At 43.9% G+C, this 15,202-nt stretch overlaps 1 protein-coding gene across 2 annotated transcripts in view; it reads right to left on the bottom strand.

Moving 5' to 3' along the window:
* Asator (tau-tubulin kinase asator) overlaps window positions 1–12,457 on the bottom strand; it is a 476,910-nt gene extending 464,453 nt beyond the window's left edge. For both annotated transcript variants that reach the window (XM_065425394.2, XM_065425393.2), the window contains exon 1: window positions 11,276–12,457. Coding sequence is in view for 1 of the 2 variants with exons in the window: in XM_065425393.2 (XP_065281465.1) it covers window positions 11,276–11,283 (8 nt within the window). In the remaining variant the exon portion in view is untranslated. The remainder of the gene's footprint in view (window positions 1–11,275) is intronic.
* Between the last annotated feature and the right edge of the window lie 2,745 nt (window positions 12,458–15,202).

Genomic DNA, 15,202 nt, shown 5'->3' with positions numbered 1-15,202 from the left:
GGCACGAGGTCGGGAAACTTGAAGCGGATGACGAGTGCGATGAGATATGCGGGCTGTAGGGACGATGTAGGGTGCGCGACCTAGTGAACTATGGAAAAATTCATGAAACAAGCAAAGGCTGGCAATGCGGCGACGAAGTGATAAGGGCAATAAGTCGGATTCAGCTTTCAAAGCTGACACACTGATGTCGTAAGAATATGATGAATGGATGAATCTGGCTGCTCTGTTTTGGACTGATTCGAGTGCATTTATAAGGTAAGCATGGTGCGGGTTCCAAATGGGTGAGGCATATTCTAATTTTGGTCTGACAAGGGATATGTACGCTAATAATTTCACATGTTTAGGGGCTTGGCGGAGATGACGTCTTAAAAATCCAAGTGTTTTATTAGCGGATGAAATGATGTTCATAACGTGTGTACTCCAGGACAAGTCGCCACACAAGGTAATGCCTAAGTACTTGTAGGCTAGAACCGGTTTTACAGGGACGTTAGCTATGACGTATGGGAAATGAAGCGGGTTACGCCGACGCGTGAAGGACAAGATATTGCATTTTTGAGGGTTAAGTTCCATTAACCAATTGGCACACCATTCCTGAATGCGGTTAAGGTCGTCTTGAAGAGATGTTTGGTCAGAAGCGTTATTAACCTTGCGATAAATTACACAATCATCGGCGAACATGCGAATATTACTAGAGACATGCGTTGGTAAATCGTTAATATAAATTAGAAACAGAAGCGGACCGAGGACAGACCCTTGCGGGACACCTGATGTTACTGGGATAGGACCGGAGTTGTGATTGTTAACGGTAACGTACTGTTAGCGGTTAGTCAAGAATTCTTCTATCCATTTAAAGATATTAGAGAGAAGGTTCAAATATGAAAGTTTAAGTAGTAGGCGTTTGTGAGGAACCTTGTCAAACGCTTTTGCATTGTCTAGAAAAATAGCGTCGGTCTGTACGTTAGAGTCAAGATTAGCCTGCAAATCATGAATAAAAATGGCCAGCTGTGTTTCGCATGAGAAGCCTTTTCGAAAACCATGTTGCGCAGAATGAAAAAAGTTGTGACAATCGAGAAAGCTCATGACATTGGAGTAGATGACGTGTTCCATGAGTTTGCAGGGTTTATTCGCGCTGACTTGGGAGCAATGCAGGGTGCCGGTAAAGCCGCGCAACAGTGCGAAAAACACTATTAGGCTATATTTTTGTATTTGCTTTATTACTCAGTAAAATATATAGAAAATTAGCTGACTAACTTTTAATATGCAAAAACCGTTATTAGGCTGGCAAATTGATGCAAGAAAATGCACTATTTGGTGACAGGGACAGTTACCAAAAACAAAGGATCACACATTATGATTCCACCTTGGCTTGCACTCAGCAGTACCGTTCACTGTCGAAGCATCTTAATCTGTGTTAGCTGACCCGTTGCGCAATGTACCTAAGTAGAGACTTCTCTGGTTAAAAATGAATAAAAAATAAGTAATGACGCTCGTTCTTGGTTTCTTAGTACTGCAAAGGCTGTAAATGCTGTCAGTGAAAATACATTGCTAGGTTCTCCCACAATATTCCACTCTATGTGCTCTCTTGCCTCTGCAGAACAAAAGATAGTTCTATTGAGGGGCCCAGAATTATTATTGAAATGTATCTCACGCGGCTGTGTTACTATATTACGTGATGAAGTCAAAATGTACCTCACATAGCTATATATGTAACTATAATACGTAACGAAGGAAAGCAAACTACGACCCATACTCCGAACCTAATGGTTTTTACAAAAGCATTGTTGATGGGGAAGCGGCTGCCCGTAGGTGGCAGCGTGGTTTTTACACTCTGGCTTTTCGGCACCATTAATGACAAAACACCGCTGTGGTTGCTTAGTGACTATGATGTTTGGCTGCTAAGCACGAGATCGTGGGATGGAATCCCAACCACGGCGCCCGCATTTCCATGGGGAGAAATGGCCAAACACCCGTGTACTTAGATTTAGGTGCACGTTGAATGACCCCAGGTTCTCCAAATTTCTGGAGTGCTCCATTACGGCGTGCCTCCTAATCATATCGTGATTTCGGCACCTAAAATCCCATAGTCTCATTTAATTAATTAATGACAAATGCTTAGTAAGTGCTGCCAGGATTATCAGTCGTTCGTTAGGTTCATAGTCCCCAATAGAAGCACAAATTTTAATCTTTTGCAGAACACATGAGAGCCAATGTCGCCTCAACTACCGTGTCGGTGCACGGGAGCTCCAAAATACCCACAATGAAACGAAGCCTCTCTCTGGTAACGCAGCAATAACTACAGCACGCCTGATGAAGACCCCTGTGTGTAGTATACCAGTGGCTACGTTAAGGGAACAAGAGGTGTTGCAACTCCATGGTAATACAGCGAATCAACCGCGGCTGACACACTCAGGCGGCTGGGCATGAATGGTTCCAATGCGGTGTAAGAACACAATGTTGACGTCGTTGAAGAACAACTTTGGCAAGCGAAACCGAAGGACGTGTGGGAAAATGCACCACGGCACCGCTGGCCAGTCTAAACGAAACTAATAATTGTCTCGGCGGTTCTCGATGTCTTTCGGAGGCGTTATGTAGCTTTCTAGGGCATGACGCTGTATACATGTTGAGAGAAATATGCTTTCGTCGAGACGTCACGGACGTGTGCAAATGCGATCGGTTAATGCATGTATACTTTTCAGGGCAGGGCAATGGCGCATTCGCATGTTGTAGTCATGAAAAGATGCATTTTGCGGCGTTAATCGTTATCATCGAAGGACGGAAATCGGATCTCACAAAATTGGAAACAGAGTGATAAGACGGTGACTCGGATGAGTTGCTTCATCTTTACGTAAAACAGTGCGTAAGAAACGAGCACGGACACACCACAAGTGCTATGTGCTGTGTGTCTCATGTTCCAACTGCCCTCGTTTTTGCGCGTTGTTTTATTTCAAGATGGAAAATAGTGTGTTTCAAGCTCCTTCGAAGTTATAAATAATTAACTAAGCATTACGATATATTTATTGACACCGGATAGAGAGTCCACTGCTTTCGCAGAACACACGACACGAAAGGTCGCCGTGCCGGTGCGTGGCAGCACCGACGTGCCCATGGTGAACGACAAGTGGCAATGAATCACCGTCTTTAAATGGCGGAATTATTTCGGGGTTGAGCCTTGTTCAGCTGCAGTGAAACTACATTACGAATTTGAGGCTTTCTCCATAAGAGATAGTACAATTGCTTGGAACTATCCAAGACATCCTTGTCTTCGCGTTCATTGGCATAATTAGGTATCGGTTTGATGAATTAAAATGATATCTCCGCAGGCAATGATAGCTCTTTTCATGCTTTCTTAGGGTGCTAAAAATAGCAAACACACTTAAATTCTGACATTTTCAAGATTTGCCGTTGTTACTAGCAACGTTTTTCAGACTTGACAGCACGTGTTTTGCTACTACGGTGATATTGGACGCGCTTCCATTTCTTATTGGAATATGGTGCGTCCTCACGCTCTTACAGTGGGTACGTCAACATGGTTGTCTTCTTTAAAATGGGTTATGAAGCAGTGTCTCTGTTGCATTCATCTGCAATAAGAATATTGATCTCAAACCTGCTAACAACTTTAGGCAGCCATAAATAAAAACGTAGACCACATTAGAACGTTGTGCGTAGGAGGATTACACACCTAGTACTTACATCCAGCTTGTGTGAGCGAAAATTCGTGTCACCAAATGGCTGTCAATTATTAAACTTGTAGTCATACATGATTGCATACTGAAAGGTCACAGCAGTAGATGAATGCAGCCTCAGCATGGCTCCAGTGAAGATGAGAAGAGAGACAAAGTGGTGTCGATCACTAGTCAAGTGCCACCATAGTCGCGCTTGGACTGTCATTGGAAGTATGCCCTGTAAATCTCTTTGCTTTGCGGTTCAGCTACGCGTAACATAATTGGTGGAGGCGCGGCGTACTTATCCTTCTAACATCCAAATCAAGATGTGACCTGGTACGTGAGATCTTCATTGAGGAAAGTAAGAATAACAAACCTGATGTTATATGAATCGATAAGGACAGAATAACAAGGGATGACGAATATTAGTAGGCACCGACCAAAAAAAGAAAAGTCAAATGATCTTTCGGCTCCCGTGGGGGAGCCAAAGGTCCATTCCATCTATTTTTTTTGTCGGTGCCATCTAACTTTCGTCATGCACCATCCTGACCAAACGGGATTGGCTAAAACCCTTGACTAAAAGGAGGAATGAGCACAGTGTATGCCACTAAATACAGCCTACTTACGATGTCTTCTTCCTTTTCTTTTCTGGCGTTACTTTACTCCTTATTGTTAAGTGTTGTCAGAAGTTGAAACACCGTTTGTTTGTGAAACAAAGCGCGTTGAGCAGTTGTTCTGTTAAATTATTTTGTTGGTTTCTATTGAGCGTGCGCTCTTTGGCTGGACGCGACGTCACCGCCTGCGGGAATTTCTTTTCCCCATTCGAACATCAACATGAAACAAGCTGGTCGCGTTACGACCGGGCACTTCTGAATGGCTACATATCGTATTGCGATAATTTTATAACGCAATAGCAATTTATTATTCATCGCTGATTTCTTATACGTTCTTTGAATTTAGTAACACGAGGCTAATGGGGCCCTAAAAGCGTGCACGCAAGCTTGACTGCGATAAACTAGCGTCCGGACCTAATCTCATAATCTGCTCTCTCGTTTTAGGCAAGCTTCTTTTATGATGAAATTGCATCGAAAATGGGCATTGCAGAGTGCGTATGTTAGCATTGCTTTGGTGTTGCAGCAAAAGCCGTGATAGCAACTAAAAAAAAACAAAGTATCATGTTGAAAGTGTGAAAAAGGCCCTCGTTGCTGTTTTATCTCAATATGCGTGCGCCTGTCCTTGTGGCTTTCATGTTGACACTTGTTTGTTTTCTGTCAAAGCAGTCGTGCATTCCGGTAGTTTTGCGCTGTTCAGAAAGCAGCTGTTGCCGCTAGACACAGCTTCATTCTCGTTTATGGATATCAATTTTTTAAGACATTTCAATTTTCTAACTTTAAAAAATTTGTTTGAGTTAGTTTCTATACGTACTAACGTGATGGCTGTAATCTTCGAAGAGCGCAAAATCGATCGTACGCTTCGAAATTCCCCTGCGAACTTCAACGGCATCGCGGTTTCATGTCAACTATCAGATAAAAGATAAAATCTGAACTCAAGATAAAAATGAAGCATGCGAAGCATAAGCATTTCAATTAAACATTACGTGACTTCATGAAAGACAACCCTAATCAGTTTTGTAGCTTTTTTCGCGCACGCCTAGCAGCTACACAACATCGCCCACGTGAGAAAAATAAGCGCTCGTTAATAAATTTGACAAACGTTTTTACTCGGTCATTGCTAAACATAACGCCATACTTCCCTTTCTACTGTAGAATTCATTTTTTCTGTACTGACCCAATAAAAATGAACGACATAGGAATATCTAATCGGTTACTTGCGCTCCTCGTGAAGAAAGCAAATGATGCCGACACCCGGAATGAATTCTTGAAGAGATACGCCTAATTGAACACTAAATATCTCGGACTTATTTATTCCAAGGCAGTTTTGATGCAATACTTACGGGGAGATTGGGAAATTATTGAAGATGTACCGATTCATGTGTCAGGGTATACAAAGACACCGTCTAAACAGAAGCGCATTTCATTTACCAGCTCATCATGTAAGATTCTGTAACAGATCCGTTTGAAACATTCAACTGCATTTCTAAAAAAAAATATTCTTAGTAATTTTCTAACATTGCTCTAGAAGAGGTCTATCGGCAATCACTCAGGTAACAGAAGCAGTGCACGACGTTTCTTGAATTATTGAAAACCGCGATCAAACCAACCTTATTTTATTTGGTTTCACTAAAGCATTTGATTGTGCATGTCGTACTAAACTAATTGCAAAAATTACGGCTATGATTGGAGATGGATTTATCACCACATGGCTAAGAATTTTTCTGTTGCACCAGCCACAATTTCTCATCAAAAAATGCTGTCAGGTCCTGAGCCCGTTACATCAGACGTCCCGCAGGGCTAAGTAATTGGACACTGTTATTTTTTTATTTTTATAAATGAGTGCAAAATAATAAATGAGTGCAAATGACTGTGAGTGCAAAATTAAACTTTTAGCAGATGTCTGCATAATATACCTGGAAATGAGTAATTACGAGGACCACGTTTTGATCAATAAAACACTAGCAAAAATAACTGAATGATGGCATAAGGGCGGATGACCCTTAACACAAATAAGGCAGTTTTCTAGAGACTAACGGCAAGAATGTGTACTTCATATTCTTCCTACACCCTCATTGGCATCCCCATAACTACAGTTAAACACTACAAATACCTTGGTTTAGCAGTAGACCTTAACTGTGCACCACATTTCAACAGCATCACGTTCTGCGCAAAACGAAAACTGTTCTTTCTTAAAGGGCGTCTATGGCTGACACCCACTAACACTTAGCTTGCACTAAATTTGTTAGACGCGTACATGAATATGCTAATGTCGCATGGCTACATTACGCTTAAATTACCATACCTAAACTGGACAATATCCAGAAGAAAAAGCAGTTTGGTTTCGCATCACAATATATAGGAGCAATGATTCACCTGGTCCACTCCTAACGCTGTCAGCATTTGCGATATTGGCGCGTCGAGCAAAACGAACTCCCCTCAAATTCCTACACCAAGCAATACACAGTGGACTGAAAAGAAATGCCTCAGCATACGTTTCGTTTTCGACATTCCGCAAAGCTCTTCATGCACACATCCATGTAGTTCTGCTGTAATAACGATGTGTTTCAATGTTCCTTTGTACCCCGTGTTGTTCGCGAGTGCAACAATTTGCCACAATTCATGTACCAATGAAACACACCCTTAATGGCGAATTTCTTCGAATGATTAGCGTGTCGGGAAATTGATTGTAATTGTCGTAACGTACCATATATTTGTTTATCTAGAAATGGTCGCTCCTAACCCAGCATTATTCCTTTCGCTTAGTACATAAAGTGTAGCACCACTTTCACTTTCTGCGAATACACACTGTTGCCTTGTTATTGCTCCCTGATCTGCACGCCTTGTAAACTTATTAGGCACGTACTGTATACACACACTGTATCTCGTCTAGACGACCACTCGTTTTTCTTTATCAATAAGCATGAATTTAGACGGCGCGTTTCACGCGAAACAATACCGAATTTAGCACTGACCTCTTTTTATTTGTTTTATTTATTACATATTGCAGAATAATCTGGTTCAAGCAGGACCGGAAATGCAACCAAAATATTTGTATTTGAAAATAAACATTATAGCATCTAAGGAAAGAATACAAGAAACATGATCACCTATTCACGCAGGCTACTCCAGCGTCATACGGAACGGCGGAAGGAAAGGAAAACTTGAAAATAATGCTTTCAGCACGTTGCCTCGCAAATACAGAAGACGTATAGAGCAGAAAGGAAAATACGAAGTGAGGTCCACCATCTTTGTTGTTGCTGCCCCACTTTTAGTCTGCTTGTGCGCAATGTAGGCCCATTTCCTGTAGCTCTCGCCGTAACAATATTAGTACAGGAAAAGCAACAGTTCAGAGTGTTTGGTGAAGTCGCGTAGGTGTTGTACAGAATGGAGAAAGGAACTGTGCCTGATTATTAGCCATTTTGCCGTTAAAGGTAAGCTCAAAAAGTTTAAACGACATAATTCTTCTTGACTCAAATAGTTCGATGTTGTTGGCAATTGATCAGTTCATTGACTCTTGTTTGTAAGCTGACATAAATTATGCTAACTTCGATTGTGTTGGCCTTCGTTGTCTGATAGGGAAACCTTCAGCCTTTCATGTCCTCCCATTTGCCCGAAATGAACGTATTCCCACTAATCACCCGCCACACACTATCATTGATTACCACCAGCGAGGATGTAGTTTTATCACGAGTTCTGTTTTATCAGGTGTACCTGAAGGCTTTGTGCTTGAAAGTTTTTTTTTCATTTTATTCTTCATTGATTATCTTTCTTATAGCGTCTCTTCGCAGATGCGACCATTCTCCGACGATTGCGTCTTGCATTGGCGTATATCCGCACACACTGACTAACTAATAGTTGAGGAAGACTTAAACAAAATAGAAAATTTGTGTTCCCTTTGGTTAAATACCCCTAACATCTTTAAACGCAACTGCATGGGTGCTTCCCGCAAGCATCAAATTATTCACGACCAGTACCGTCTTAATTCTACAGCTCTCACGCAAGTTGACTCTTACCGTTACCTCGCCGTCACCATCTCTAATCAACTCAAATGGTCAGTACGCATTTAGAAGCTCGTGAACGACTGCTGAAAGTGACTTTTCCTTCGCACAAGATCAATTTCTCTGTCTCCTGCTTCAGTACGCCAGCTCGCCTATGAAACTTCCATGTGGACCAAACATGAACATGCCTCCGCTAGTTGCAATCCTCACCAGACTCAACTTATTAACTCAATGGAAGCAGTCCAATATCACGCAGTAGGTCTTGTGACATCGAACTATGACCGACTTGCAACCATACAAATGTTAAATCGTCGCTTAATACTCCTACTCTAACACTTCGTTGAAAGATTGCACCAAGTTTCTCTTTCGCACAAATTAAACAACTTCCCGCACTTCAGGAGCGCACGTTAACTTCTGTCCAAACGCACGTCCATCCGCTTCTTTACGAGCCAAAACATTCAACGTTTGCACCAATGCCTTCAACAAATAATTTTTGCGTACTGCTGTTGGACATTGAAATGCGCTACCAGAGGCTATATGGAACGAGAGTGTTCCTATTAAATTGAAGAACTTACCGTATTGCTATTTCAAACTTTATTCCACAATCACTGCGTTCTCACTGCGCTTTATGGTAACTAGATGCACTAGAGGACTTCCGTGATTTTTTGCACTCTTCATGAATTTTCGATGGACTTTTGCCTAGATGGTTCACTACCCTCCCCCTTCATATAGTACCTCGAAAGAGGCTTTTGCGTCACATATTGGGCGGTGAGGTTTGAAGGAACATATAGCTTTGCAGCTTTTCTGAAGTGGCCGCTGAGGGTAATTATGATGACGACAATAACTCGAGCACTTGTCATATCTAATATATATATATATATATATATATATATATATATATATATATATATATATATATATATATTTATTTATTTAGTGTCAGTCTTATTTCGAGACCATAGCAGGCAAACATAGGAGATTGAAGGCTGTCGTATTTATACAATGAACAAAGAAGTATGTACATATATGTATATCTGAATAGGTGCAGGTATAACAAGCCCGTTAAATGTACACATTTAGAACAGTAATTGTGTCCACATGTAAGTGAGAAGTACAGAACAGCATGTTCAGTAGACCTGTTACTAAATTTGACAATTTCTCAAAGAGAAAAGAGGTACACAACACAGTCATTTGGCTATAGATAATTTACGTGGAAATTTATATGAATATATATGAGAAAAATTTCAAATCATTTATTACATCGTCTAATAATTTATTAAAATAATGTTGCGATACTTTATTACTTTTCGACGCAGATAAGGGGTAGATCAATGATGATGATGGTGATGTTTCCCGTGGATTGTAGTGCTCGTTGTCAAAGAACCATCTACCTTAAGTATGCCGGCAATATGTAAAACTCTCGTAAAGGGCTACATTGCTTCATTACACCATGACACTGTCAAGCACAGCAAAACAAGGCGATATGGCGCAAATAGAGCCATCAAACTGCAACGAATGGGACAACGTGACTGGCTTGTTTCCCAGCTTTTTTCCGTTGGTGTATGCATTTCTATCCATCTCATCATTTTAGAATAATCCCGTGACTCAAGACAGAATATCTCGCACTTTCGGCATGGCTTTTAAGCTTCATTTACCTTCGTGAGCTTTACGGTCGCGAGTGAGTGTGAAGTTGATTTGATTATTATTGGCAAGAATAACGAAAGCGCCCTTGGTATTATATTGAATAAAGTTGAAGGGCACTTTGGTAAAGCCATTTGCAACAGATAGCAATGTACGAAAGATAGGATTCCGACATTGGCATGAAAGCCCTAAGACACAGCACTAAGGACTTGAGAAGTATGTGTGCTATTCGAGCGTTCAAATGAAACGCCACATGTAGTTGTGTCTCGTTCTCAGACAAAGCCGATATAACCATGAAACAAACACACAACGATTTCGACAAGCCGCAATTTATGGCGTCCACCTAGTAGAGACTCCTAGAAAACTTTCGAGGGAACCCTCTACTAGTGTCTACGTGGCTACAAACGTGGACGTCCAGTCATATGATCGGTAGCACAGGAATTTGCCTAAGCTTCGTGCTTCTGACGCTAAACGGCTTCGTGACATTGAAAACTGTTTTCGAAGTGGAGTATTGTGCTATAAACGCCACGATTCTCAGTAATTATGCATGTGCAGAATGTTCTGTGGTCGTCTGCATTTGTAAGAATAGAATTGCTGTGATACGTAAGCTAATAAGTGCAGGCAAAGCGCAGTATATAAGACCATAAAGCGCTTGAAGCCTCTACTACGAGTATCGAGCAAACTCAGGTAATAACATTTCCATGGAAGTTGGGGAATCGCAGCGCCATGGTTCCCTCTGGTAATTTTAGTAGGAAACATCGTGCCCTAAGTACCTGCTGCTTTTTTTTATCACGGCAGTATGTTGCTACGTAACAGTATGTTGTCAATGAATCGCATCCGAGCAGCTTGAACACTTGGTCGATTCACACAACGAAGATACGCCCTGTGGTTCCGCAGCGAAATGTTCTTCAAAATACGAACAGTTTATAATCAAGGCGAGGACATTGCGCGTGCGCATTTAGAAAAAATAAAAGAAGATACTGGCATCATTCATGCCTAAAAATGCGTGCTAGTTATATACCATCCATTGCAGCAGCTTATTAAGCATGGTTGGTGCGTAAATTTGTCCAAGCTCCACTGCAAACTCGATTAGATGAATTCAGGAAGTCAGGTAAGCAAGAGAACCCTGATTAAAGTGACCACGCCAAGTGCGAAACTCAGGGCTCTATGCCACGGACAGGCTTACTGCTAGAACACTTCTCAAGCACGGACCTAATTTGTTCGAGCCCTAATGTCATCTCGTTTGCGTTAAACATTCCAACGAGCGTTGAATTGAATGTCACGATGGGTACTTCCCCCCAATATTCATCACAAGCATCAAGTATATATAGAGGAAAAAATAAACGACGCTATTACTCACAGTTTCATTCTGTCCTGCGGCTGGGACGTGGTGGGCAAATCCTGCTGTTGGCCCGGGCTGAGGCACTGGGCATGCCTGGAGCGCCAGGGCGCCTCCGACGGTCGCACGGGCAGGGCTGGGCACTGGCGGCGCCGCTCCCACGGAGTAGCCACACACGGAGTAGCCACGAGGCCCGACGACGAACGCACTTGCCAGGTTGACGACCACACACTCTGTGGAATCACTTTCTTTCCTAGCAACTTGATCAACCCAGAATAACGCAGATTTCTTGAACGGGTACGGTCAGATAGCTCCTACAACGTCCTCGATGTGACAGGAGGCCATGTGGAGTTAGAGGTGATGATCTCCGTGCTTTTCACTGCCTCAATGAAACCCAAGAGTGACGTTGCAGTGCTGTGCAGTGGGAAGCTCGTTTCAGGATGACGCAATAGCCAAGGGGCTTATCTATGCAAATACTGGGTTTTCTGTTGTACTTCGTGATCTGACAACATTAGCTGAAGATTGCTATTCAAAGCGAATAAAGGGATTGCCAACGAAGTGACGCTCTTAAAAAAAATCACATTCCTTATCGACAACAATTTCTCGACTCGGTGTCCACCCTACGGAAAAATTTGGCTAGTGACGTATTTGCAGGACAACGGGCACTGGGAGACAAGGAAACCAAAAAACGACACGACCGTAGCGAAGTCACACTAGGGGGTTAGGGAAAGATCTTGGTCTGCTCTGCGGGGGAACACCTTCGTGCGCAGTGGGGTGATGAGCCGTCTGCTGGCATACCGGCAGTCTAGAGACAAGTGCCGCATGCGTGGACTTCGCTGCGCCAGAATACTGAAGCACTACAGGTGAGACGAGGCGGGAGGCGTTGCGGCGAAACGAGAGTGAAATGTTTGCAGGGCGACTCCACTGGGGGTTGCTGCGGAGTCAGGGGGCAGTTCGACGTGTACCTTCGGCTGCGGCACTGGTTCGTCACGTGAGCAGCTCTCCGTGCTTCACGGCAGGTGGCAGCCTTCGTTCTGGCCGAGGAGGTAGCGGGTGCACAAGGGGAGGGTTGAGAGGAGTTCGCTCGCGGTTCTCAGGCAGGGTCGACGACTGGCGGACGCTGCGGCGGCGAGCCAGGAGCGGGCCTCGAGCCACGGGCGGGCCCCGTCAGCTGACTTTTTGCACACGCTGCCCCGAACGCGCAAAACGGATAGCCGCCCGCCACATTGGCTGCTGGAGAGGCGGCGGCGCGGGGGGTAAGGCGAGGGAGTCGAGAAGAAAGCGGCACTGGTCTAAAAATGGCCGCAGGATCGGAACGGTGCCGTGGGCTCCCTTTCGGACCGGCTGGTACCCTCCGGTGTGAGCGGCGGCGAGAAAGCTTGCTTCATGAAGCGCAGTTGTTTCTCTCTCTTTTGTTTTTTTTTCTTCTTGCCGAAGCCCGACTCTTGAGTTGCAAGGCGGTGTGCACCCTCGGCTACGGGGAGCCCGGCCTTCGGAGCTTCCTCTCATCACAGGCGCCTCTGGAAGCGCAAGACGTCCGGGAAGACAGCGGACGAACGGCCGCATCGCTTCTTTCGTCTGACGCACCGGTGTGCGCGGTGCGGGAGGGTGTTCGGTCGTGAGCTTAAAGGCATAGTCCTCGGCGTCGCTCTGCTACGTGACAACGGCGTTCGCGCAACACGGTAATATCGTGCCTCGTCTAGGATCGGAGGCCACCCTTGTACAGCACACCAGATGACATCAGTGGGAAACTGCAACGTGAGCGCCGCACGAGGGTGAACGGGAGGGATATCATGTGCTTGTTCACGAACTCGCACGCCGACTTCCCTTACGCTGCAATGGTGCTCACTCGTCAAAATGCTTTATGTGTCAGTTTTTCTTTTTTTACTTTCATGTGCAAAAGTGTACCGGCAGCATCACATATCCCTATACGTTTGCGAGAACACCGCACAGGGTACCCTGCTAACTTTAGCCAAAGCGTAAGCATATGCTCACAAAAGTTGGACGGAAGTAACTGCATGTTGTTGGCAAATGTAATGAGGAGGTCACACTTGTCTTCTGCTTAACTGTACAATTAGTAAAAAATGATTAATCAAATTCCCAACTATTAACTTAGGGAAAAACTTAAAATTAGTAGTGCTAGAGTGCTCTCGAACACATGTAATTCAGCAGCTTCTACCTACTTCTCACGTAATGAGTGTGTCTGCATGCTAAACAAAGCCTGCGAAAAGAAAGAAAACTGCAGAGATCTCGCAGGGACGTCCTCTATATGTGCAAGCCTGAGTGAAACAGTCATGAAGGAGTCAAGCAGAATGATACATGCGTAAGAGAGTCACTCGTAGAACATGACACATTTAGGCACTTTGCCAAAGGGCTCCCGAATTGTAAGCAATCTAAGGCTGCGATGAAAATTGACAATTGGCGGAAAAATCACCGCTCATTGTGCCTTTGTGGGTGACTTAGCATGATATGGAAGGAGGCGGGTATGGGCATCAATTACACCATATCTACCTTGCAATTATCTACATTACAAACGGCCGTGGTAAAGGCAGAAATATTAGCCCTCTTGGTGTAGAGCTCCCTCTGCGTGAAGAGGTATCTAAATAAAGCTAAGGTATGCAAAAGATATCTAATCTGTGACACGAATGCTTACAAGCTATCGCGTTCATGGGTCACTTGGCTGGCTCTATTTCTCATGTTTGTGTGCGCAGTTAAGCAGTTTACGAAGTGAAATGCGCTGTTGCGTGGAAGATAGCTTCCAGCTGTGGGAGCAACGCACAATGACCAAGAGTGAATGCAAGCTGGGAGAAAAGCGCAGCGCTCATGATAAATATGCTTTCATCGACCACGATATTTTTTGCTTTTATTATTGGGGAGAGCAAGCCGGTGTACCACTTGTAAATTCCTGGAACTATTAGTTTTCTGAGCAGTTTGTGTAGAGAAACGTCGGCTTGACAAGGCAACGGGACACCTTTCTGCTTCGTGAAGGCAATCGGTCTGTGTGAACGTCGTTGCGTGACTGCGCCAGCGCGTATGCAGCATGTCTTCATATCTGTCATCTTTCTTCCGTTCTCTCTCTCTCTCGATATATATATATATATATATATATATATATATATATATATATATATATATATATATATATATATATATATATATATATATGTCATTTTTTTAATTTTCTTTCTCCTGACTTTGTCGCTTACCCATGCTAGGTTCAATAACCAGGTACTACTCTCCTCTTTTGACTGCCCAACACCCCGCAACCCCCGGAGAAGGGGGAAGGACTGCGGCGGAGGCGATGGGGAAGACGGAGGAGGCGACGACGACGAAGAAGCGATAAAAGACGACAGGGACAGACTGGTCACGTACCGCGACATACTGACGCACTACACGAAACAAAAAGAAGCTTCCCCACAAACAACTCGACAGGTCTCAAGAAACAGATTGGAGAAGATTGCAAACCAGAACGTTCCGAAACCCAGTACACTTAAACAGCATAAATTCAACACAATATCCAGACGCAAGCTGCAAGCTCTGCAAACAGGAACACGCAGACATGGCACACATCTTGTGGAAGTGCACACAGATCAGTTCAGTATACGTAGAGGACAAGATAGAACCGGACCTTCTCGAGGAGCGATGGCTAAGCGCTCTTACTAGCTCAGAACTACACGAACAATTATGGGATATCCAGCGGACCCGGGCAGCGGTGGAAAGGCTATGCCTCACCGCACACAATGCCCGGGTGGCATTAAAGTTTCCATTAAAGTTTTTTCCATCCGTCTTTTGTAGATGCAGTGTGTTTACTAGCTTGTCAATTTCATGTTGTGTGTTAGGCGTGCTGAAAGCCATGTCAAACGCCCGGCCGCCCTCACTTGTACATAATCCATCATCATCATCAGCAGCAGCAGCAGCAGCCTGGTTACGCTTACTGCAGGGCAAAGG

Source organism: Dermacentor albipictus, chromosome 7 (genome assembly GCF_038994185.2).
Source record: "Dermacentor albipictus isolate Rhodes 1998 colony chromosome 7, USDA_Dalb.pri_finalv2, whole genome shotgun sequence".
Lineage (NCBI taxonomy): Eukaryota > Metazoa > Arthropoda > Arachnida > Ixodida > Ixodidae > Dermacentor > Dermacentor albipictus.
Note: the sequence above shows the minus strand (reverse complement) of the source record. Positions and strands in the feature narration are given on the sequence as shown.